General features: G+C 48.5%; 1 protein-coding gene across 3 annotated transcripts in view; it reads right to left on the bottom strand.

Moving 5' to 3' along the window:
* Positions 1-21,950, bottom strand: part of KATNIP (katanin interacting protein) — a 201,222-nt gene that overhangs the window by 88,097 nt on the left and 91,175 nt on the right. For all 3 annotated transcript variants that reach the window (XM_046666914.1, XM_046666915.1, XM_046666916.1), the window contains 2 exons: positions 12,171-12,423; positions 5,501-5,632 (listed from right to left, as the gene is read on the bottom strand). In XM_046666914.1, the coding sequence (XP_046522870.1) occupies positions 5,501-5,632; positions 12,171-12,423 (385 nt within the window). The remainder of the gene's footprint in view (positions 1-5,500; positions 5,633-12,170; positions 12,424-21,950) is intronic.

Genomic DNA, 21,950 nt, shown 5'->3' with positions numbered 1-21,950 from the left:
GGCCCTTTGTTAGAGCAGCCCCGGAACACAAATACAGTATTCAACATGATTTTAGTTGATACCTGGTTTAACTTTAAAAATATTAACAGTTATATATTTATATTAATGAGCATTAGAAAAAACATAACAAGTGATTCAAACTTGTGATCTTTAGGTATATTAGAGCTCAGGCCTAGGCTGACGTGGGTGGGTAGTAAGCAAATAACATTTTAGTCGGCAGATGAGGGGCCGTGCGTGGAATCATTAAGAGCAGAGACTCTGCAGCCAGGTTTGTTTTTTTTTTCTCCTAAGGATTGGCACCTGAGCTAACAACTGTTGCCAATCTTTTTTTTTTCTTTCTGCCTTTCCTCCCCAAATCCCCCCAGTATATAGTTGTATACATTTTAGTTGTGGGTCCTTCTAGTTGTAGTACGTGGGACACTGCCTCAACGTGGCCTGATGAGCGGCGCCATGTCCGCGCCCAGGATCCAAACCAGCGAAACCCTGGGCAGCTGCAGCAGAGTGCGGGAACTTAACCACTCGGCCATAGGGTCAGCCCTGCAGCCAGGTTTTCAAACACTAGCTTTACCACTTACTGGCTGTGTGACCTTAGATTCTTTAACCTCTCTGCGCCTTGGTTTCCTCTGTACAATGGTGCTGATAACAGCAGTACCTGCTGCATGGGGTGGTTTGGATGATCAAATGCAAGGTTACATGTGTGACACAAAACACAGCCTGGCAGCTGGTTCAGTGCTTCTAAGTGCTGACTCCTCACATTATTAATCGGATATGGAAAACCTGGTGATTGGGGTTTGCACACGAAGGAGGGAAGTCCCAGTGAGTCCAATATGATGGCTGGGAAGGGTGCTTGACACCCGCTGCACTGCTCCCCCTCTACCAGGGGCTCTGGAAGTTTCCTGCACAGTGCACACTACCCTGGGTTTCATTTCTTTTAACAATTTGTTTTGGAGGAACTTCCTGAGAAGCCCTTTTTAATTTTCACACAGAGTGAACACCAGCAGTGCAGACTGCAGGCTCATAACCCCGAGCAGCGGTCAGTGGAGCCAGCCCAGGTGCAGGTGAGACGACGGCACATGGGATCGCCCCCACACTCTCCACGTGGTCCACACTCTCCACAGGAGCTCTGAGAGCTGAGCCAAGCCTTCATCCTGTCCTGGGCCCCTTCTCCTCTCTCTCCTTCCAAGCTTCCCAGCTCGTCACCTGACCAAAACTAAAATTCACCAGACTTTTCTAATACCTTACGTGTTCTCTCACCCCATAGATCATTTCTCCATTATCTGTTTACAAATGTGACACCTCTCTAACCTCATCAGCTGCTGTGACCTTGACATGCCCTTGTCAACGTGTCACTTAGACAATGAGTCCTTTCCCACCTCTACCTTCCTTGGGCCCCACACACGCCTCTTTCTAGGCTCTGGCTTTTGCCAAGATGGCCCCAGGGATCAGCTTAGTCTTAACTCTGCCCATTGGATTCTGGCTCTCATGGTGCTGGGATGTGGACAAGTGCCCGCCTGCAGGCTCTGTCTGCCTGCAGTTCCCAGCCGCTCCCAGCTGAGGCAGGACACAGATCAGAGGCCCCAGCCCTCCGGCAGGGGCTTAGCGCTGCCCAGCTTGTCCAGACAAGATCCCAGCTCCAGGGACCTGAGTTGCTTGAGTCTCCTTTGCTAGTGGCACAGACTCAGAACCCACCCCACCCAAGTGAAAAGCCAGAGGCCCCCCATCACTGCCAAGCCCTCGACTTTCCTGCCCCATCATGGCAGGCTCCCCATGGCCCAGGTTCTCGCCCCAGGCTGTTTAGGATAAAAAGTCACAACTAGTTTTATGCCTACAACTGACCTCAGCAAGCCCATCTACTGTCTGGAATCCAACCACTGGTCACACTCAGAGACTAAGCCACCACACTCTCCATCCTGCAATGGCCTCTTCCCCGGCTCTCAACAGGCCACACTCCACATGGCGGCCAGAGGAATCTTGTTAAAATGTAAACCAGGTCATGACAGCCCCTGCTGCAGAGCCGCAGAGGTCTCCCTGGCACCGAGTCCCTCTCCTGGTCTTGCTATGTTGCTGTGTGCTCTGCCCCTGCCACCTCTGTGACCTCATCTCAGCTGGCGCCCCTCACTCTCTATGCTCCAGCCTCCAGCCTTCTTTCCGATTCTGGAGCCAACTGAGCTGTTCTTTCCTACCTCAGGCTTTCTGCTCTGCAGAGGGCTAGTCCTCGACATCATCTGGGTCTCAGCTCAGTCTCCCCTCCTCAGGGGGCCTCCTCTAACCACGCTGCCCAGCCGTCACCCAGCTGCTGTCTTGGTAGTTGCTGTCACCACCCCGTCTTCATGTTTGTCATCTACCCCTGCCCACTAAAATATAAACACCATGAGAGCAGGACAGTGTGTTGCTCATTGGATCACCAGGGCCTGGACCAGAGCTGGCATGCAGTGGGTGCTCGATACACAGGTTTCTGGAGAGGTCAAAGATGACGATGACTTGTCGCCTTGCCAGGAACCCCACGCACGACTGGACTGGACTGGACTGGATTGGAGCACGCCCTGACCCGCAGCCCCAGGCCCGGGCCCTGTGGCCCAGCCTCGCATGCTAGCCCTTCCCACGGACCAGCGCACACCCCCAGGATGCACTGCCGGCCCCTCGAGAGCCATCTCCATTCCCCCACCCAGGACTCCGTGTCTGGACTGAAAACCTGTGGCTGTTACATTGCCTGAGTCACAATGAAGCTGGCCAGGACCTATACCCAGGTGCCTCCAGAGCAACCTCTGAGGCCAGCCTGCCCCAGGGGGAGCAGCCTGGCAGGGCAATTCAGAGCGTGGGCCTTGGAGCCTGGGTGTGAATCCCGGCTCTCCTGTCCTATGTGTTAGTCTAGGCAAGTAACCTTCAGGCTCTCAGCCTCGGTTTCCTCATCTGTGAAATGGGAGAAGGACATAACAGTATCCACAAGGCAGTTCTTGGAGTTTGCTGCCTGGTACCCCTCTCTCTGCCTCTGGTGACAGCACAGGGTCTCCTTCCCAGAACTACCCCTAACCTACACCGGGCAACGAGGAGCAGCTCTGAGGCTTTGCTGGGCAGTTGTGGGAACAGCATCAGTTGATCCTGACTGAACGCTTGCTCCAAGTCTGGTGCTGCTCTATGCAGCCTATCTATCCAACCCTTTAATCCTCACAGCAACCATGGAGGAGGGTATTATTCTTCTCCCTGTTTGGCAGATGGGAGAATGAGGCCCAGAGAGGTTAAGTAACCTGCCCGAGGTCACAGAGCTACTAGGTGGAAGGGCAGGATTTGCACCAGGTGGTCAGGCTGCAGACTCTGCCATGCTGTTTTCTGCCAGGGTTGCTGGGCTGGTGGGCCGTAAGCCCAGAGCTGCTGGTGGCCACCTCACCACCCCTAAGAGCCTGTCTGAGAATGAAGGGCACAAAGAAGAATGCTGAGCCGAGAGGGGGAGAGAGGCAGACTGCTGATGCATTTTAATCCCCCAGATCCAGCTGTGCCCAAAGATCACAGCACTTTGGACTTTTCAGTTACATGGGTTAATGTAGACTCTTTCCCTTAAAGCCACTCTTTTTATCACTGGCCACCTAAAATGCCTGTCCAGTGTTAGTACACTTTTTCCCCCAGTCGGGTTTTGGGTTGTGGTGAAGGGTAAACAGCGATGGCCTGGGTGCTGCCCTGCCCACAGTCCTCAGACGGACTCCACCGCAGCCCTGCCTCAGGCAGAGCCTAGGAGCCAGAGGGCTGGAGGGCACTCGCCCCGAGCAGCTTGCAGGCCAGGGCTGAAGGGAGGACTGCGTGAGAGCCCAGCTCTCTCGCCCGCCCCCCTGGGGAGCAGTTGAATGTGGAGGCCTGTGCTCAGCACGGCCCCCCAGAACCCCCCAGCCAGCCGGAGCTCCACTTGCACAGCCAACTTGCTTGGTGATGAAGCCAGTTTTGGCTCCTTCCCTTTCCTGTCCCCTACCCGGGACACCTTCCAATGAAATTACTTGTTCTTAAATCCTTATCTCAGAGTTGGCTCCCCAGGGGAATCCAAATGAAGACAATATTTACATAGCATGTAATATTTACATACATATTCAACCCTCTGGGCTCGGAGTGCACTGGTCCAGATCTCCAGACATGACTGTGGGGAGGGGCTGGTTGTCACCACCAGGTCCCTTGGCCTGGCCCTGCAGGAAACAGGCCCTCCAGCTCCCCAGCAAACACGGATGGAATGCCACGGCCACAGAATCAGGGCGCCTGGCTCAGGCGAACTGCTTGTCTAACAAGGCTGGCTGGGGCTGGATTTTGCCTAGGGCACCCCAGGGTCCCAAATTCTTGGGATACCGGGATGCCTTGAGCTCTTTGAGATCCTTTGGATCACAGAAATCGGAAGCAAGTGACCCCGCAGAGTCTCTCCAGCCACTGGACTGGACCCAGGGCATCAGGCGGAGATGATTCGTCTCCAGACCCAGTGTGTGCAGTATGCGGGCTGAGGACACAGCAGCAGTCACTGCAGCAGGGTGAGGCCTGCAGCTGCCGCGCTGCGTGAGCACCTGCTCTGCGCCTCAGCTCCTCCTCGGAAATGGGACAAGCGTAGAACCCACCTCAAAGGCCAGTTATAAGATTATAACTTACATATATAAATTACATACAGAATTAATATGTATGTAAATTATAATAAGTAAAAGCTTACAGTGGTGGCTGGCTCATAGTAAGAACTCAATCAACATAACCTCTCATTTCATTAGAAGAGCAGCAGCCTGACTGTCACCATAAACCCTTTAGTACGTTTAGCATTTAGTACCATTGGCATGTATTATTACCCATACAAAGTAAGCAAATTTAAAAGTAAAAACAAAAATAAAATAAATTTTCAATTATAACCACATCTTGGTTGTAGAACCAGAAAGCAGCTATGACGGTTAATTTTATGTGTCCACTTGACTGGGCCACAGGGAGCCTAGATATTTGGTCAAACATTATTCTGATGTTTCTGAGAGGGTGTTTTTGGATGAGATTCATATTTTAATGGGTAGAGTAAAGCAGATTGCTCCCATAATGTGGGTGGGCCTCACCCAATCAGTTGAAGGCCTGAATAGACCTTCAAAACCAAAAACAAACAAAAAGACTGACCCCCCCTTGTGTAAGGGAATTCTCCAGCAGACTGCCTTCGGACTTCACCTGCAGCACTGGCCCTTCCTGCCTGATGGCCTTCAAACTGGAACACTGGCTTTTCCTAGGTCTCTGGCCTGTCAATTCATCCTGCAGATTGGCCTTGCCAGCCTCCATAACTGCATGTGCCAATTCCTTATCATAAATTTCTTCCTCTCTTTCTCTCTATATACATACATCCTATTAGTTCTGTTTCTCCAGAGACCGTGACTAATAACACATTTGCTAAGAAAAGGTCAGCTCAGGCCTCGGGGAGGAGGATAGTGAAACAAGGGCTCCTCCCTCAGGGGACCCCACTGAGAGTGCCCCCGGCCCCGTCCCAGCCCTGCTCAGGCCCCAGAACTCTTACTTGAGCACGCCCTCTCCTGGCCTGGGTACACGCTGGGGGGCTGGGGATTCACGACTGGCTCAGGTTTTCTGGGAACGAAGACCTCAGCATTGTCCTTCCGCTTAGCAGACAAATTCCTTTCCTTTTTATTACCTGTAGGAAAACAAGTGTTTATATGTCACACACTGAGTGCAAGCAGAGTTGGGACATTCTGCTCAGGCACCTGTTTATTTGTTTGTTCACTTATTTATCCAACAAATGTTTATTGAACCTCTCCTCTGTGCCAGGCACCATGCTAGTTTGGGATGAGAGATGTGAACAACGCAGACAACAAAACAAGTTTGCTGACAGCCACTGTGTGCCAAATACCATATTTTGGCAAACAAATGAAATAGTCTAGGACACATCTAGGTTTTCAAATTTAAACATTCCTGACTAAAGACAAGTCTTACAATCGATGGGGTGTTGGGTTTAATTGATAACATGGTACATAAAATAATGGTGCAACAACCAGGGACATCTTGGAGTGGGAAGAGTACGGTAAAACACATTTGCTGCCTTCAAGGTACTTTTTCCTAGCCGAGGAAAAGGCTGGTTGCATGGATAAGAGAGCAGGGCTGGGGCAGAGGAAAGGTCCTGGTACCAGATCATGGAGGAGCACTCAGGCTGCGGGGTGTGCAGCAGACAGTGAAGAGGGCCCTTACGGATGACTAGGATGTTACCAGGGGCACCAACACAGGGAACAGCAGGTGCGAAGGCTTGACAGCTGGAAGGCTGTGGCAGGCGAGTGGCTGGGGCCCGGGCTGGTGAGTGGAGGGAGACAGCGAAGGCCTGTAGGCTTTAGAGTCCACGTTTCCCAAAGTGGGGCACGTGGACCGCTGGTGGAGCAGGAGATGACTCCAGATGCTTTCTAAGCAATTACGTATCTTTAACGTGTACGGGAAAATATGTAACCAGCATCTCAAACTCTTGATTTCATGAATATTATTGCTTGGAACAATCCTAGAAAGAAAGAGAAAGCAAAGGAGGGAGTGGGGAGAGAGAGAGAAAAAAAAGGAAAGGAGGAAAGAAAGAAAGGTGTGGTTTACATAACAGCTACAAAATAGCATGAGTAGTTGTGATGGCAAAAAATTGCGAAGGTTTGCAAATGGCTGAAGTTTAGGGAAATGGCTCCAGGGCCTCAGAGACAGCAAAGGTTTCAGGGCACGAGAAGGACATGTTCAGGACCACCAGGCAGAAAAGCAGCCTGTGGGCAGCGAGGCAGGTGGCTACTAATGGAACAAAGAGAACAAGCAGGGAGAACAGTCAGGTCCCTGTATGGGACCTCCCGGCCCAGGAAGGCAGAAAACCTGGAAGTGCCTGCTGAAGCACAGTGTGACCTGAGTCCAGGCAGAGGAAATCCTGGGCCCGTGGTGACCCAGGGAGAGGGTGCCCCAGAATCAAGGGTCCCATGGGATTCCTGGGAGCGCAGGTAGATGTTGAGGACTTGCGTGGGGTCTGTACCACTTCTAACCTCCACCATCCCCTCTTGACTTTGTAAAGGACACACGTTTCTCTGTACTTTCTGACAAAGCTGCTCCCTGGATGGCCTGACGTCCGGGGCCCAAGAGCAGGACCCACTGTGTCCAACGGGACAGGACAAGAACAGAGAGGGGCAAACTGGCTTGCCAAGGGCTGAAAACACATGGATGCTGGTAAGAGTGACCACCAGCACTCATTTGGTTTGGCCTCCCAAGTGCCAGGCACACCTGTCTCATTTACTTCCCCAGCCATCCTAGGGGCAGATAGTAGGCAGAATGAGGCTCCCCCACAGATGGCCATACCCTAGTCCCTGGAACCTGTGAATATGTTAGGTTACAAGGCAAAGGGGAACTAACTGTGCTCGTCAGCCGACCTTAAAATAGGGGGAGTATTTTGGATTATTCCTGTGGACCCAATGTAATTACCAGGGTCCCTAAAAGTGGAAGAGGGACAGAGTTTCAGTTTGGGAGGAGCGAAAAACTTTTGGGACAGAGAGTGGTGATGGTTACACAGTAATGTGAGTGTAGTTAAAAATAACACAAATTGTGCTCTTAAAAATGGTGAAAATGCTAAATTCTATGTAACGTATATTTTACTGCAATAAAACACATACACACACGGGAAGAGAGCGGCAGAAGAGGAGGGTCACAGGGAGAAGCAACTATGGAAGGGAGGCACAGAGATGCAACGTGGCTGGCTTTGAAGATGGAAGAAGGGCCATGAGCCAAGGGATGTGGCAGCCTCTGGAAGCAGGAAAAGGCACGGAAACAGATTTTCCTCTAGAGCTTCCAGAAGGAACGCAGCCCTGTGGACAGCGTGGTTTTAGCCAGTGAGACTCACGTCAGACTTCTGACCTACGGAGTTATAAGATGGTAAAAGCGTGCTGTTGTTTGTGGTCATTCGTTACAGCAGCAATAGGAAACTCATACATACTACTACAGAGCAGGGCTCTGAGCTTCAGGTCGTTTGCCCTAGACCACAGAGCTGGGAAGTGATGGACTTGGATTTGACCAGGGCTGCCTGGCTCAGAGCCCTGCCCTTAACCACTAGATTCCCGTCTGCTTGCCCCCTCTTCTCCAGGAGATGGCCCTCCAGAAACCATGGCCAGAAGGTCTGCCTGGGCCATCAAAAGTCTATGCAAGGATATTTTCTAGGGCACCAAAGGAATCAGACTCTTGGTGCAACCCTAGAACCCTGGGGTCTTCATGGAAAGTGGGCTGGGATCACCACCAGCCTCATCTGGTACCATGCTCCCCCTTGGTCACTCGGCTGCAGTCCCACTGGACCTCTCTCTGTCCTTGGGTGCATCAAGCTCCTTCCCTCTTCAAGCCCTTTGTGCTTGCTGTTCCCTGCACTGGGAATGCTGTTCTCATAGCTGCTTCCACCTCCTCATTCCTGTTCAGCTTAAACATCACCTCCTCTGAGAAGGCTTCCCTGACCATTCCAGCTGCAGTGGGCCTGACCCGCAAACCCAACCAGTGTCCTCTTTCATAATCTTCACAAGTTTTTTTTTGCTTGAGGAAGATTGTCCCTGAGCTAACATCTGTGCCAATCTTCCTCTATTTTGTATGTGGGTTGCTGAGTGGTGTAGGTCCATGCCTGGGAACTGACCACGGGCTGCTGAAGCAGAGCGTGCCAAACATAACCACTAGGCCATGGGGCTGGCCCCATCTTCACAATTTTTAAAACCATGAGGGGTATCATTCTCTCCTCCTCCCTGAATTCCTAATCTAACCCATGACCTGGACTTCCCATTTTCCAGTTATTGGGAAAATAACTTCTGCCTTTCTCTATGCCTCTCACTCACGGGAGGACAAACAGGATAGGAGAGGGTGGAAGCAGGAAGCCATCAGGGCTCAACCCAGCCTCTCCTCCTCCCCACTCCAGCGGGCTTGCCCTCAGGGCACACAGTTCCTTCCACCATGCTGAGGCCAACATCTGGGGTAGAGGGTCTGCCTACTTCAGAAGGACAGTACTTAATAGTCTCCAATCCAGCTCTTATCAGTTGGAAAGGTGATAATTTGCTCTCCTATCAGAATCCCATAACCATCTCTTGTTTGTTTTACAACTTAGGGAAAACAGAGGAGGGTGGGGATACTTATTGGCATCTCAAAGCCCAACTATTGCTTTTTAACTTTATCTGGTTTATTTATTTAGCCTGGGGATTAAGAGCTCAGGCTCTGGGCTCAGACTGCTAGATATTCGATCCCACTCTGTTCCTTCCTAGCTGTGTGACCTTGGGCAAGTTATCTGACCTCTCTGTGCTTCAGTTTCCTCATCTGTAAAACAAGTACAATGACAGGACTCCCTTGAGGTTGTGGTGAGGATTAAATGAGGGACTATATGGAAAGCCCTTGGAATAGTGCTTAGGACTTGTTAATAAAAACTCAACAGGGGCTGGCCTGGTGATGTAGTGGTTAAGTTCACATGCTTCACTTTGGTGGCCTGGGGTATGCAGGTTCAGATCCCAGGCACAGACCTAGCACCACTTGTTAAGCCGTGCTGTGGTGGTGTCCCACATGAAATAGAGGAAGACTGGCAGAGATGTTAGCTCAGGGCCACACACACACAAAAACTTAATAAATGTTGGCCATTGTTGTTATCTAAGTGTTTATGTGCCTACTGTCTGTTTTCCCTGCCAGGATTAAGTGGAGGAGAAGGGCCAGGCCCATCTTGTCCCAGCACAGTGGCTGGGGCATGATATGTGCCCCGTGAGTGAATGAATGCACAGCCCAGAACCAAGCACATCTCTTCCATCACTGCCAACTGGTCTTGAGTGAATGCTCAGGATCGGTTCAGAACTCCAACGCCCGCTGGGTCTGAGGAGACCTTTCAACTGGCCCCCGGCCCCGCCTGCTCTGCTCGGTGGGAGTCTGTCTCCTGCTGGGGCGAAAGCAGCCGGCCAGAGGCACAGATGAAAGGGGCCAATGAGAGGGGCAGTCGGAGGCACGCCTGCCACCGCTCTTTGCGCTTGCTAGGGAGCGGGCAGCCCTGCTGGCGGCACGAACCACCATGGTCAACGCAGCGCCTGCCAAGCAATCTAACTGGTAAAAATTGTAAAATGTCAAGCAAGTGAAGTTCTCTCTTTCCGCTTTGTACCCCAGTATCACTCTCAACTGTGCCTGGGGTCCAACTGCCCTCCTCTGGTGGCCCTGGGCCTTCACACCTGGAAGTGACTGTCATGCCCCCCCCATCGCCACTGTTTCCAGGGCAGGGGCTCTTCCATCAACCTCCTTGCAGCCCCCCACTCCCTCCCCACCTCTTGGAGAAAACACAATCCACTGCACCCCTGCAGACACATATTAACATTGCCCTTACCACCAGACACTTTAGCAGGTGGCATAGCTCCTTCATTTATTTGACAAAGATACCCTGAGCAGCTCGAACGTGCCAGGGGAGTGCTGCATGCTAGGGAGGCAGCGGAGGGTAACAGCTGGCCAGTGCCCTGGCAGAGAACACAGGCCACATGGGGAGAAAGACAAGTGGGGTCATTGAGACCAGCACCATGATGACACTATAGGAGCAGACGAGACACCAACCTCCCTGGCTGTGCTGGGAATACAGAGAAGGCTTCTCGGAGGAAGCAGCCGCGGAGCTGAGTCTTGGGGGAAAGCAGGGAGGCAGCTTTGAGGGTTCAGAGTGGAGAGGAAAGGAAGTGTGGTGATCTAGGCAGAGGAAACAGGCCAAGCCAGGGGTTGGAGGTGAGAGAGAACATGGTGAGAGCAGGTTTCAGGGACAAAGGTTCTCTTCTCTGGAGACATCAACCATTGGGTGTGGATTTTCCAGGGTGGCCTGTTATATGTCCCCCCAAAACTCATGTGTTCAAGTCCAAACCCCAGCACCTCAGAACATGACTGTATTTGGAGATAGGGTCTTTAAAGAGGTAGGTAAGGGAAAATGAGGCCCTTAGGGTGGGTCCTAATCCAGTTAGACTGGAGTCCTTATAAGAGCAAAGGAGGACACACAGAGGGAAGACCACGTGAGGACACAGGGACAAGATGCCCATGGGCAAGCCAAGGAGAGAGGCCTCAGAGCAGACCACCTGCAGACACCCTGATTGGCCTTCCAGCCCCCAGAACTCTGAGACAGCAAATTTCTGTTGTTTTTAAGCCACCCCTGGTCTGTGGCATTCTGTCACAGCAGCCCAAGCAGACGATACACTGCCTGCCTTCAGGCATTCCCTCATTTCTCTCTCCTTAGGTTCACTCATGCTTCCCAGCTGGCTGGTCTTGATATTTGGTTCAGAAAATATGGCACACTCAACTCTGAGAAGAATGCGCTTAGAATGGAGGGAGGCGCAAGTAGAGGCCAAGCCAGCCTGAGGCGAAGCTCGGGATCAGGGGACAAGGCCTGTAGCAGGTAGGGGCTCCCCTGCCCCCTACAAACTGTTTTGTTTACTCTACTTTCCAGGGTCTTTTCTGAAAAAACCTCCTTTAGAGGACAGCTGCTACTTCTGCCTACCCAGTACGCTTTCCTCCTTCTTCAGATTCACCTTGATTTTCCTTTGGAAACCACGATCAGTCTGTGTGGTTTGGGTGACAATATCCACATGTATAGTCCTATTGGTTGGACCTGGCCAGTCAGAGACACAGTGACTAGTCCAGAGATGTGGCCTAATATGGGCTCAAGAGCTAGGCCTGGTACTCACGCTGGAGCTTTTAGGAAGAGAAAGCCACTTTCTTATGGGATTGCAAAGCTGATATCTCAATTCTGTGTCTGTATGTGGAGAGCCTATCTGAGACAGGTACCAAGACAAAGGAAGGCAGAGATGAGAGGGAGGACAGGAAGGAGAAGGTAAAGGAAGGGCAGAAGAGAGGAGAGAAATGAGTCTTGCTACAGCCCTGGCCTCCTTGGTTATCCAAGCCAATAGATAGTCCCTTTTGCTCAAGCCAGTTTGCACTGGCCAGTTGGCATGCAGACGCTGCTAAACATCCTACAATGCACAGGATAGTGCCCAACAACTGTCTGCCAGGCATTTCCCATCTGGAACTCCAGGGTCATTTGTAGGCCTTTGGGAGCTTGCCTCTTGTAGAGACCTGACTGATACACCTCCCCGGCCTGTGAGACAGTCCACCCAAAGCTGAATTCAAAGTACTGCTGGAAATTTAAGTCTTACTATTAATTCCAGAGATATCAAAGGCAAAGAAATGCCACATAAGACAGAGCTCACTTTTGGAAGCTGGGTTAAATTCCAGTACCACAAGGGCATCTAGGCCCTGGGGAGGGCATCCTTCTGTCTCCTGGTTCTTAGGAACATCCTTCTGCGCTGAGTTGCCACTGGAAAGAGAGGGGTCATCTCCGGGATGGTCCTCGGGTTTGGGCTCAGAGAGTACGTCTTCTTCGATAGAGTCATATTCATCACTGCAACAGTCCTTTTGTTTCCTTTGTACATTTACACTAAGTTCCAGGCTTTTTCTTAGCTCCTGCCAAAAGTCAAGAAGAGAAGTGAAAAACGAAATATGTCACTTTGAGAAAAACCTCATGTGAAAATAGATCACTAGAATCAAAGAGCTATTCCCACAAAACTAACATTTACAAAATCATCTCAACCCATGTGTTGTCACCACTTTGAAGATGTGAAAACAAAGGGCAGGGACAAACGAGTAACTCTCCAGACAGAGCAGTATTTATAGTATTAACGGTGGTGTTCACACGCCTGGGGTGCCATGAAGAATGTGTGTATGTGTGTGTGTGTAACAGAGGTTTTGATCTGGGGGCTTGTTAAAATGGATTGTGGGGGTCCCATTCCTAGAGTTTCTGATTCACGGGTCCTGGATGGGACCCAAGAATTAAAGGTGATGCTGATGCTGCTGCTCCAGGGACCACACTTTGAACATGAAATTCCAAATGACTCTGAAATTCCGGATGATGAAATGGCTGGCAGATACTTACGGGGGGCTGTGCTGTGTACTGAAGGATGTTTAGAAGCACCTAAATGTCATAACATTTAGCACTTCACTATAACTGCTTGATAATTTTTTAATATGTGTTTTGTCTGCACGAGATTGTAGATCTACCATTTTAAGGCCAAGCATTACGATCTATACTTATAGTGACTAGGAAGTTTATCACTGAAGCCAGGATTCTTTTGAAAGCGGAACAGGGCACTGCTACATTTACACTAGGACAAAAGCATAAACTGGACCATCTGGGTGAACCAGTCTGTTTGGTCAGCATGGCTGTACTACCCCTATAGCCCTCAAAGGATCTAATGTGGTCTGAGAAAATGAGAAGCGGTCAATAAAGGTCTGGTGGTTGGCCAACAAACTGAACAGTTGTGGTAGGCTGAATGATGACTCCCCAAAGATGCCCAAGTCCTAACCCCTGGACCCTGTGAATCAGTGAGGCTTCACGAAGAAGCGAGAAGCACTGTGTAGAAAACTTTGACCATCTCAGAGAAATCACCCTAAAAAAAGAACGATAGAAATACGGACATTAAAGGTGCTGCTGGTGAGGGCTCAAGAAGCAAGGAACATGTTACTGGAAACTGGTGGAGAGGGAATCCTGTTATGCAGCGGCAGAATCTTCCCTGAACTGTGTCCTACGGGGATGCGGTAAGTGGAACGTGTGGACGATGCACTAGGATATTCAGCCTAAGAGATTTCCAAGTCAAATGTTGAAGACGCAGTCTGGTTTCTTCTTGCTGCTTAGAGTAAAATGTGAGAGGAAAGAGACAGACTGAGGGCGGAACTGTTGAGTAGAAAGGAACTGCGATTTGATGATTTGGGAAACTCTCAGCCTATCCAGACTGCAAAAGATGCTAAAATTAGGAGACTCGCTGTCCGAAAGCATGCTCTAGAGAGAAAACCAAGGGTGTGGCTGGACGACCTTTTGCTAGTACCTCAGAAGGACCCAAAGTTTAGAGTATTCAGTCACGCCGAGGGCTGTTTGAAGAGGTTAGATATGTGACTCATGGATCCCCTTAGACGTCTCAGCAGAAGCGGAATAGAGATGGCATTATCCAGAAGAGATTTGCGGGCAAGCCTCTTGTCTAATGGAGTGAATCCTAAAGACAATCCACATAGTTTCTGAGAATCTCAGATCAGCAGAAACGCTGTCCGCTCAGACTGAATGGGAGAGAGAAAGGACAAAATAAAAGAAGGTTGTCTAACTCCCAGAATTCTATAGGCAGGAAACAGGTGGATAAGACTAATTAGCTGTAAATACATGCTACCCTTCATGAAAGAAGGATGACTCCGAGGGTGGAGCCACGGGCCCAGAGGGTCGAGCCCTGAGCCACAGAATTACTCCCACGCCTTGAAACCTTATGGAGTTTGCCCAGTTGAATTTCACAATTGCTTGGGTTTGGTGACTTCTTTTTTTCCCTTCATTTTCTCCCTATTGTAAGGGGAATGTCTATAGCTGTTATCCTGTGCCTGACCCACCACTGTATTTGGGAGCAAATAACTTGTTTTCTAGTTCCACAAATCCACGGATGGAGAGGAATTTTGCCCTAAGATGGGTTATACCCAGAGTCTCACCCATACCTAATTTAGATGATATGGATGATGAGATTTGGGAGTTTTGAGCAGATGAGACTTAGATCGTATTTTGGACTTGAGTTGATACACTTATGAAACCTTGGGATGGGATGGATGTATTTTCCATGTTGGATGGACGTGAATCTTTGGGGACCAGAGGGCAGACTGTCGTAGGCTGAATAAATGGCCCCCAAAGGTATCCACATTCTAATTCCTGGGACCTGTGAATATGTTATCTTACATGGCAAAGGGACTTTATAGATGTAATTAAGTTAAGGATTTTGAGATGGGGAGATTAGCCTGGATTATCCAGGTGGGCCTAATGTAATCACAAGGGTCCTGGTAAGAGGGAGGCAGGAAGATCAGAGATAGAAAGAGAAGATACAAGGATTGGAAGCAGAGGTCAGGGAGGAGAGAAAATGCTACACTGCTGGCTTGGAAGAAGGAGGAAAGGGCCACAAGCCCAGAATGCAGGCGGCCCCCAGCAACTGGAATAGGCAAGAAAATGGATTCTCTTCTAGAGCCTCCAGAAGGAACACAGGTCACTGACGTCTTGATTTTAGACCAGTGAAACTGAATTTGGATTTCTGACTTCCAGAACTGTAAAATAAAGCACTAAGTTTGTGGTACGTTGTTATGGCAGCAATAGGACACTAATATAGCTGTTTATCTTTTACATTCTCTTTGTCCCTCTCTGTTCACTACCAAGTATCGAGATATTTATTGAGCAGCTAGAACACTGCCTGGAACACAGTAGTTGCTTGACAATATTTGCTAAATGAGTAAATTATGTCAGTGGCTGGGTAGTGGCTGTAAGCAGGAGTGGAGAGCACCCACATGCCTTGGAGGTGACCTTAGGGATGTGACCCTTAGCAAGTTACCTAACTCCTCTGATCTGCATTTTGACATCCATAAACATGGATTAACAAATCCCTGCCTCAAAGATTGTTTTCTTAAAATAGTGGCCTGAACTGAGGAGGATTTTGCCCCCAGGGGTATCTGGCAATAACTGGAGATGTTTTTGGTCACAATTGGGGGAAGACAGTGTTAGTGGCATCTTGTAGGTAGAGGCCAGGTATGCTGCTAAACATCCTAGAATGCACAGGACAGCTCCCCACAAGAAAGAATCATCTGATCCAAATGTCAAGATGGGTGAGGTTGAGAAACCCTGCATTAGAGTGAGCACCGATTCACCAACGGCATTTTCACAGATAACAAGGTCTTCTAATTGAGTGTATTGAGACAGTCCATACAACCTTCATGGAAGCCAGACTGAGGTCCTGGCTCATATCTTCAAAATCAGCCTGTGGTGGGCAGTTGAGGGTCGACAGATTTACTGCTCCTCCCCAGGGAAACAGGAGTTCCTGGGTGGCCTGCTGTTGAACAGCAATTTCAGTGACTGTACAAGCAGTAACCCTTTACACTGGAATATTACTCTATATTTTACAAAACATTTTCAACTCCTCTCATTTGATCCTCACAATAACCCTGCAAGATAGATAGATGGAGTAAAACCCTGTGATAACATGAACTTCATTAAAACAGGATAGGCTATCGGCTCCTGTTCTCGGTCCAAGCCCCACTCTCAAATGGGGTCATGTTCCTATGTTCTGCAGAGGTGGAGGCAGGGCTAGGGGAGAAGACAGTGGGAAAATCCCTCTCTCTGCATCCCCGGTATTCTTGCCCATTGATTGTGGATCAAATGATAAAATGGCTGTCCGTTAGCTGAGAGATTTCTAGCGTCAGTTCCAGAGCCCAGAATCATCCCTACTGATGTCTAAGGCAGAGTGGAGCCACTGACCACAGCTGTCCCAGGAAGGATTTGGATGGGGCATTAGGATTCTTGAACCCATGGTCAGCTAAGTGGGCTCCCTCCAGCCTCTTCATTACCTTCACAATGTTGCAACCCTACATTTTAAGTGACTGAATTTTGGGAGTCCCCAAAATTGGAGAACTGAGGCCAAGAGCATTTAAGCTGGTCCAACTTGTCATAGTGATTAAGTGGTAGAGCTGTGATTTGCTGCCCTCAACCCCTACTCCCTGCTCCTTCTAGATATTCAAGTGCAAAACAAAGTCTCTTGCATTCTGTCATGGTCTAGCCAATGGGGAGGATGATGTGGTAACCACCATAATTAATTTATTCATACATGCAGGCGTGCTAAGGGCGCTGTGCTAAGAGCTGAGGTAAGGGTGGGGAGCAGATGGCAAGGCCTCAGACAACTGGTGCACAAAGAAAAATAGGGCATTTCAGATGTGGCCAGGACTGTGAAGGCAAGAGCCTGCCTGGCTGAGGGGACACGGTGACACTCCAGTGAGTGGCTGAAGGAGCCCCCAATGAAAACTGGTCAGGGAAGGCTGGGTGATGAAGAACCGCCAGTGAGTCTCTGGGGCACAGTGTGTCAGGCAAGAGGAGCAGGGAGGCAAAGGCCAGGAGGCAGCAATGGCTGGAGGGCAGTGCACACCAGACGAGGGGCCACGCGGGGCGGGGCTCTGTAGGCCAGTGGCAGAGTCTGGTTTTGTTTTATGCACGACAGGCCACTGAAGGGTGCAGAGATATAACAGATACAACACCGTCTGATCTCTGTCTTTAAAGATCGCTATGGCTCTCGAATACCAAGTGGCTTTTGAGAAGCGGAGCCCGAGAGGAAACAGGGCAAATAGCTGCAGCTGCAGCAGCAGGTGAAAGATGAAGGTGGCAGTAGAGGTGGGGACAGGAGATGCATTCTGAGATGTATTTTGGAGGCAGAGATGACAGAAATGGTTGACTAGAAATTAACAATGTGCACACCCTCCGACCCAGCCTTCTAGGAATTTATCTTCCAGTCTTAAGTAGACAAAGATCATTGAGGCATCGTTTATAACACAGAATGATCCAAATGTTCACCAATAGGAGATGGGTTAAATTACTAAAAACAGGCGTCGACGGAGCCTCAGGCAGCCCTTTTAGAGAATGAAGTAGATTGTGTGCACTTATTCAGAAAGATAGCAAGTATATGTTTAAGCAAAAAAGAAGCACATCGAAAAATGTACATACAGTATAAACCCAATTTTAAAAACAATGATTAATTTCTATGGATGTGTGTATGCACATATACATTCAAATACATATAAAAAGTCTGGAAAAATAAACACCAAACTATTAACAATGTTCTCTCTGGGAGTAGCATTATGGTGACCTTCTTTTCTGCTTTGCTTTATTTATTTATTTAATTTCCCCCCACCCCCCGTTTCTCCCCAAGAGCCCCAGTACCTAGTTATATATTTTTAGTTGTGGGTCCTTCTAGCTGTGGCATGCGGGATGCCACCTCAGCATGGCCTGATGAGCAGTGCCATGTCTGTGCCCAGGATCCGAACCAGTGAAACCCTGGGCTGCTGAAGCGGAGCGCACGAACTTAACCACTCGGCCACGGGGCCAGCCCCTATTTTTTTCTTATAAGCATGTTTCCAACTTTGTAATTAGCAAAAAGTGATACATTTACATTTATGTTTAAATCCTGTCCCCCACTCCTTCAAATAAATTCCCCACAGGAGTGGTACAGACAGTGGTGTGGAGGACTCTTTCAGACAAGCAGTTGTTTGGAAATCCCTGATCTCTAGCCTGGAACACAGCTCGTCCCCAGAAGAGTGACTGAGAAAGCAGCGAACAGCAGCTGGAGGCCGGGAGGTGATGGAGCAGCGTCTGTCGAACCTAGTGTATCCAGTCAAGTGGTCTAGATTTAAAAACAGCAGGCCACCAATCTCAACAGCAAGAAACTCAGGGAATAGAGCACCCACAAGCCCTTCTCAGAAAAAACCTCTCAGATGACAAAGTCCAAACAATGAAGGGTGAAATCCAAATAAAGAACACAGACCTGGAGAAGCCGTGCTGAAAGGTCTAATGCGGAACACTGAAGCCATTTAGAGACCAAATAAGTACCAGACAATTGTGCACATTCCAGTTATGGGCCAGAATGAAACCAGAAGAGGGCAGGCAATGTGGGTGCACCCCTGGCCTCATTTTCCATAGCAGATAGTCTATTCAAATGTATCTTAAATGGAAACAGTTTTTAAAAATGGCAACTCCAACCTTTTAATATTTTTTTGTAATTTATTAAACTGATAAGATACTTAAGAAATATCTTTTGTGATAAAGAAATTTGAATTTCAGTAATTCCTCCTGTTTCAGTTTGGTTTTTCTTCTGTTAAATTAATGCAAATTTAAATGCCACAATTATATTTACAAAATATATAAAAAAAGGAAGCCTAGATTCTGTCTGGCTAGTATCTTCTTCACAAAGGGAAATAATACATTTGCTCACATTGGGTGAGCAAACTGTAGGAATCCAGGCCCTTGTAATGCCCTCATGATCTAAGACCATCTGTTCTAGGGGCAAAGAGAGGTGAGACTAAGCAGCAACACTTCCTTAAGAAAGCCGTTCAAAATCTTTCCATCTGGAAAGATGAGGGCCTTGGGTTGGTTGCTTTGAAAGCCAACCTGCGGACACCTCAAAGGGAAGCCATGCTGGGTGGGGTCTACTGGTTGCTTTGAAGCTGTCATCCAGAAATTTCTCTGTGAAAACTTACTTTATAGCTTTGCTTTAAAAACCATGTTATACGCAATTTCAATGTTCAGTGTTTAAAATGTTAAGTCCAAGCCCTTTCAACAGAAAGCCCTGTGCTTGGAGGCCAGGCTGCAAACACTGCAGATGGAGAAAAGACAATGGGACTGCACACAAATTGGCTGCCTTGTTGAAGAGCTGGGGAGGAGGTGGAAGGAGAGATGGATGCTGGACCACGGACTAAGGTGCAGCAGGGGGTTGAGAGGCAGTGAGTTAGTACCTTACATGCCTGATCTGCCTCCTTCTGCTGGCCTAGGAAAAAGAGTGAAACCAGAGACCATAAAACATGAAATGTTTGCGCTAATAGGAACAATAACTATAACATCAACAGTAGCAGCAGCAGCTACCAATTACGAAGCTTTTGCTATTATTGGGCACCAAGCCAACCTCTCTATGCACCTTATCTCATTGCAGCCTCTCACTACCCCGGTGGGTATCCTTATCTTATAGGCTCAGGGCACCTAAGGACCAGCCCAAGGTCACAGGGGTAGCAACGGCAGAGCCAGTTTGGAAGAAGGGCTGTTGATTCCAAAGACCAGGCTCTTCGCCATGTGCCCACGTTTACTCCCTGCGTGGCACCAGTGCTTTGGAAGCAAGTGGTCTCTAGGGGGGACGAAAGTCAGGTGCTCCGCGATTGTCCATGGGCTTGCGGAACTGATGAAAGCCGCCCGAAAGAGCTTTCAACGCAAAGCTGCCTTGAGGCCACTAAAGATGTTAAAGTGTGTGCTAAGTGTTAGTGGATGAAGCATTAACCTCTAACCACACTTAGACAGGGGAACAGCCTGGTCTAAGCTCTGGGCCTGGGTTCTGGGCCTGACTCCAGCTGCCCTGTGTCCCCGAGCAAGTCTCTGAGCCACAAGCCTACCTCTAATGGGAAAATGTACCCTGACAAGTTGTTGAACAGATGCAATGAGATAATCGCCAGGAATTAGTGTTTTGTGATTGCTTTAACAGAGGTCTCATTTTTATAGAAAATTTAAAATTCAGATGACAGCATATTCTTCTTTATTTCTCAGACCCTATTGATTTTGTCTACAAGAAGATCAGACGTTCAGACCACGAAGCCACAATGGATACTTTAAGATGGTCCTCAAGAGGAAGCAGCAATCTCCAGGGCAGAGGTCACTGATGTGCAGCCAACCCCCCTGCTCCCTGCCAACCCCTAATAATGCCTGCCATTTGGTTAGCAGTTCTGTAAGACTGGGATTTGAATGCCTTTTGTCTGGCACGCACTATTAGCTGCAATAATTTCCACTAACTCCTATTGCCTTATATGAGCCATTTTACACATTTATATTAACTTGCCTGGCCCAGACAGGATTTTTACTGTGCATTGAGGGGCTAATTGACTAATGTGTTCTTCTTTTGATTCATTCATTTATTCAACAAATATTTATTGTTGAATATATTTGTCCCCAGAAGCAAGTCTGATTGCTAAGTGCTAGGGATAGAGTGATGAAGAAGACAGAGTCCCTGTTCTCCCGGAGTTTATAATCTGACAGCAAAGACAGCCATTCCCTAAGAAATTACAAGTGTAATGAGTGTCAAAAACCCAAACCCAAGGCTTACCAGCCCATGCCTGGTGGCTCCTAGATCACAAACTTCCCAGAATAAAGTGACTTGAGCCCTAACTTGAAGGTCCATGCTGTGTATTTTTTTTTTTTTTTAAAGATTTTTTAAAATTTATTTTTTTCCTTTTTCTCCCCAAAGCCCCCCGGTACATAGTTGTATATTCTTCGTTGTGGGTCCTTCTAGTTGTGGCATGTGGGATGCTGCCTCAGCGTGGTTTGATGAGCGGTGTCATGTCCGCGCCCAGGATTCGAACCAACAAAACACTGGGCCGCCTGCAGCGGAGCATGCGAACTTAACCACTAGGCCACGGGGCCAGCCCCCCTCCATGCTGTGTATTTTTAAAATGGCATTCCCCTACATCAATTCTGATGAAACTATGGCTAAGAAAATTTGAGTTATGCCTGAGCTTCAAATATCTATGTAATATTTTCAGTTTTCTGATACTTCCTTACTGCCCCCATTCAACCTTGGATTTTCTTTTATTAATTTCCACTCAAAGCTAAATTTACTTATGAAGTACCTTGGAACTCAGTCTTTAATGTCCATTATTATGAAGAAAAAAGCCATCCATGACTTAGGGATATAAGAGAAAGATGTAAGAGATGGAGCCCAGACTCAGGGAGCAGAAGCTCACTGAAGCCCGCCAACCATTTCCTGTCTGTGAGGCCCTGGGTAAAGCCCTTGGCATCAGCGTGCCATGCCTGCCTCAGCTGAGCCTGCCCAGAGCAGGGGCTGGCGGAAGGACCAATAGAAGGAAACTGGACAGGGACGGGGGATAGAGACCAAACAACAAAGAATGCTGCCAGATGACTAGAAATTTGGGGAGTTCCTAAAAGACAGAGAGCAGAGATCACATGAATGAAGAAGTAAAAGCAGGGGCCAGCCCCGTGGCCGAGTGGTTAAGTTCACGTGCTCTGCCTCGACGGCTTCCGAGAGCATTCTGTGCCCCAACCCCATAATCACCAGGGTCAGGTCACATCAAATAGAAGAGGCAGAGGAAGTGGGATTCTCAAATATAGAGATGAGCAGACAACCAAGAATGACCAAATGTTTGTGGAAAATCAACTCGGAAAGAGTGGCACCAAATTTAATTAACAAAAGAACTAATATCCAATGAAAAAGAGTTAATAGAGAAAATAGAGGAAGACTTTAGAATACTGAAAATTATATCTCTGGAGAAATTTAAGGGGACATTTCATCTGTGAAAATGAAACAACTAGAAATCTTAAAAGTTTTAATTTTATCATTAACATTTTTAAAAAAGATAAACTAAATAGAAGAAAGAACAAAAAGGTGATT

The sequence above is a fragment of the Equus quagga genome, chromosome 7, assembly GCF_021613505.1.
Source record: "Equus quagga isolate Etosha38 chromosome 7, UCLA_HA_Equagga_1.0, whole genome shotgun sequence".
Classification (NCBI taxonomy): domain Eukaryota; kingdom Metazoa; phylum Chordata; class Mammalia; order Perissodactyla; family Equidae; genus Equus; species Equus quagga.
This window is presented reverse-complemented; position numbering and strand designations above follow the sequence as displayed.